Here is a 4204-nt window from a genome sequence, read left to right as displayed (position 1 = left end):
TGCTTTTCCTAAGTAAATTAAAAAGCAGAGGGAAAAGGCTTCTGGTCTTTAAAGGATGCATAAAGCAGAAAATGAAAGATCTGAATATGAAAGGGAGAGAATCCTCTTAAAGCTGAGGATACAGTGGTAAGAAAAATTATTATTCATTTGCAGACATCACCTCAAACTGATGGACTAGTGAAAAGAAGATACAAATTTTAATAACAGCAAATGTTGGAGTAAGATGCAGAGAAAGAGCAATTGCCACTTTTTCATTACTTGTCTTCCATCAAAGAAGGGAGAGGGGAAATTCACATTTGGTAGTGTTTATTACAATTATTATGCCCTCAAAAAAAAGAAAAAAAAAAAAAGCCGCCAACCCCAAAATTATAGAACAAAACAGAAATGCTCTGAGGTGGCTCAAATTCTTCCTCTGAGACTAAATGCAGATATTTTTTCTCAAGATGCTTTTTCACTTCCAGATGTGCCTTCAGGTCCAACATGTGCCTTGAGGTAAATTCCTCTGCCTAGTGAGTGTGCAGCTGAAGAGGCTATTACTGTTTTGGTAGCTTCCTACAAGCATAGCTCAAGCCATCTCATCTGCCCCTTCCAGCAGCAGCAGAAAGAGGTGTTGAGGTGTTTTGTCTCAAGCGCTGAACAGAACAGGATGCAGATGACATGCATCACCTTTTGAAGTCTCACATCCAGTCTGGGGTAGGGGGAGTGCTGTGTGGCTGTGAGACAAACTACATAAGAGAGCCTGAAACACAAAAAAAGACTTCAGTTCCTTTCTTCTCTGCATCGGGGCCATGATGAGTTCCATGACCGGGCTGGGATGGCGGGCGGGGCTGGCCTGTGATGCGCTCTGGGCTCTGTGACAGCACAGGGGCCGTGTCACAATGGGGGCAACTATAAAAGGCCCCAGGCCGGTGCCGCTGCCCCAGTAGAGCCTCGGCAAGCGGTGAGTACACAGCAGAGGGGAGAGGGGGCTGGAGGAGGGCTGGGACAGGAGCGCCGGTCCCCGGGGCTGCCCCGTCTCCAGGGCCCAGCGCCGGGCGCAGCGCCTTGCTGGGGGCGCGGGGCGCGCGGGGCAGCGGTGCAGCCTTGCCAGCTGCCGGGGGCCCTTTCCTTCCTGCCACCACATCCCTGCCACTCCTGCCCCTCACTGTCTCCATTCCGGCCCCACTGAGCCCCTCCTGTGTGTCCTCCTGCAGACCATGGCTTTACTGTCACTGCTGTTTGTGCTTGTGCAAAGCCTGATCCAGTACCCCCAGCCAGCTGGGGATGGGCTGGATGAGGCCACGCACCAGAGAACGCGGGAGCGTCAGGAGCTGCTGGAGCGTGAGATGGCCCGGCTGATGCAGGAGCTGGAGCAGGGGCCCCTGCAGCAGCAGGATGAGGGCTGGGGAGCCATGCTCTTTGGTGCCCTGCAGCAGTGGCCATTCTGGGTTCTTGCTGGCATCCTGCTCCTCTTGGGCCTGTGGCTGGGCTGCAGGGGAAGGAGCTGTGAGGCCAGCAGCAGCAGCAGCAAGGACCAGAGCTCCCGCAAGACCTTGGGAGATGAGAGAATAACTGAACAGGAAGAAGACACCACTGATCCAGAGGAAGGTGAAGAAGACAGAGATATGACTCTGGAGGCAGAAAACAGCGGCACTGAAGATGACAGAGAAGGCAGTCCTGTGGCTGCAGATGATGGCAACAAGGATGATGCCACTGAAGACAATTATGATGTGAAGATGAAGGAGGACAGCGATGTCAACAGTGGCAATTATGATGTGAAGGAAGACAGCGATGTCGACAATGGCTATCACTTAAAGAAAGAAGGACAGAGTGATGGGGATATGCCAGGAGACACTACCACTGAAGGAAATGAAGAAGAACCTGGCAATGTTGCTGGAAATAAAGAAGATCTAGAGAAGCAAATAAAGAAAAAACTAAGGATGTACAGGTGGACCAAGACAAGGACACTGGAAAGGAAGAAGGAGAAGGAAATGAAGAAAAAAACAATAGTGTTACTATAAAGGCAGGCAAAAACACTGATGTAAATGAAGGTGAAGACAATGTAGATGGAACAGAAGAATACATGGATGTGAAGGTGCAGGAAAGCAGACGTGCCAATGACCAAAGAAGTAAAGACTGGACTGGGCAGGAAGATAGCAATCAATGTGGGAATGAAATTGCCCATAGTGGTTTTCCTGCACCTGAGGAAGTAAATAAGGATGTGATAGCAGAAGATGGCAATGATAGAAACAAGGATGAATAACAGGCTGATGTGAATGTGGAGGGAAACAAGAATAATGATAGACAAGAAGAGGAACAAGGTAATGTGGCTGCCAGTGAAAAAGGTGGCAGTGATGGTGGCAGGGAAGAAAATGCCAGTGGTGGAATTGAAAACAGAGAAGACACCCAAGATGCTGGGAATGAGAAGGACATCCTTTTAATGGATGGTATAGAGTGGCCTGTGGAGGACCTGGAGAGAGGCTGCTCAGTGACAGCTGAGCTGATGGAGAGCTTCATGCGTGTCTTTGTGTACAGCGTGAGCAATAGCTTTGATCCGGTGCCTCGAGTAGCCATTGGGGTGGGCAGTGCCTTTGAGGGCTGGAGCCCCCATGAGTGGGATGGGGTGTACCGTGTGCTGGTCCCACTGAATCCCCCGCCAGGGCACACCTTCTACCTAGAGCCAAGCAGTGCAGGGCAGACGGCAGCAAGGACCTTCAGCGTCCGTGTGGAGCTGGTGTGCACGTGTGAGAGCGAGCAGCTGGGCGAGAAGCTGTTGTGCCTCCTGCACCACTCGCAGGAGGAGCTGCGGCGGAAGCAGCAGCGCAGCCTCCTGGAGACACTCTGCACCGGCTCCTACCTGGATGTGGAGAAAACCTCCCGCTGGTTCTTCCAGATGGTGAGATGCTCGTGGTTGCATGTACCTCAGTCATACTCATGGCACTTGGTGTTTCAGCCCTGCAGCCGGTCCTGCCAATTCCAGCTGAGCAGAGGCAAGAGGACCCTGTCGGTGGAGATGCTTTTTTGGGTGTGCCAAGGGGACTATGACATCTTTGTGGTCAACCAGCCCTTAGAGGCCCAGAAAGGCAACTCCGGTAACCTTGTGAGCAGTCAGCCCGCCAAGGCCAACATCCTCACAAGAACAGCATGGCCTGAGACATTCGCTGTGGCGGAGGCAAAATTCTTCCAGCACATTGCCAGGCAGATACCATGTAAGAGGTTGCACCTGAAATACCTGCAGCTCTTCACCTGCATGCTGAGCGGCACAGGTTTTTCCAACTCTAACTGGAAGACTCTGGTCATGCATGTGTTAAACATCTTACCACCGGTCTACTGGCGCAGGAAGGAATTTCCACTGCGGCTGTGGGACATCATGGCATACATGCAGCTCTGCCTGAAATGGAAACACCTGGACCATTTTGTTCTAGGCAACGAGAAGCTTCCTGCAGAGATCAGCTTGCCGCCAGCAATGCAAAAGGTTGAGCCACTCACCTCTTTGAGTACCTGGCCCGAGATCCGGATGCCCACAGAAAGGCAATGGAGGCTTATGCTCAGCTGCACTTTCACCTCTGGATGATGCTCTCCAACACTGAGAAGAATTCCCTGCACAAAGCTCTGATGGAGAAGTTCGCAGCTGATTGCTGTGACGTCGACTCTTTGTGATTGTTGTATTTGTCCGTGGCAATCCTGAAGCTGCTTTCCTGCTCCTGTGAAAGGAAGATGGTGCAGCACTTGGTTTCGTTGTGCAGACACTTCCGTGAGTGGCCTTGCCCTTCACCTTCCATTTGCAACAGTGCTGTTGCCTAAGTCAAGGAGGCAGAAACTGGCTCCACCTGCACATCCTTGCAGAAGAACAACAGTGAAGCTGATGGAGGTTGCTTGGAATACCTCGAAGACAGCAACCTAGCCTATTAGGGACTTAATGTAGTTATTTAGTGAGTTGTAGTTTTAATTAGACTTGTTTCTTAGCATTCATTCCAGAGGCCCTTTAGTGTTGGCAGTATATAACTATTTTGCAAAGCTACCCTTAGTGTAGAGAAATAGAGTTTAGACTAGATTAGTTTAAACCCTTAGTTTAGAGAATTACCCTTAGTTTAGAGAATTCCCCCAGTTGCTTGTCTGCTTTTAAACAATACTTGAATATCTATGTTTGAGAAACTAATAAAAGAAGTTAAGTTTTTCAAATTGCCTGAAATGCGTCATTCTTTGTACGTAACCCTCTATATCT

The 4204-nt window shown here is 50.1% G+C and overlaps 1 protein-coding gene across 1 annotated transcript; it reads left to right on the top strand.

The window, feature by feature from the left end:
- The first annotated feature begins 2419 nt into the window (after positions 1 to 2419).
- Positions 2420 to 3553, top strand: LOC144246438 (inositol 1,4,5-trisphosphate receptor-interacting protein-like 1). The gene has a single exon (XM_077783831.2). The coding sequence runs from the start codon at positions 2420 to 2422 to the stop codon at positions 3551 to 3553; it is 1134 nt and encodes a 377-aa protein (XP_077639957.2).
- The last annotated feature ends 651 nt before the right edge of the window (positions 3554 to 4204 follow it).

This window comes from Lonchura striata, chromosome 5, assembly GCF_050655825.1.
Source record: "Lonchura striata isolate lonStrDom1 chromosome 5, ASM5065582v1, whole genome shotgun sequence".
Classification (NCBI taxonomy): domain Eukaryota; kingdom Metazoa; phylum Chordata; class Aves; order Passeriformes; family Estrildidae; genus Lonchura; species Lonchura striata.
The sequence above is the reverse complement of the archived record's forward strand: the minus strand, read 5'-3'. Positions and strand labels throughout refer to the sequence as shown.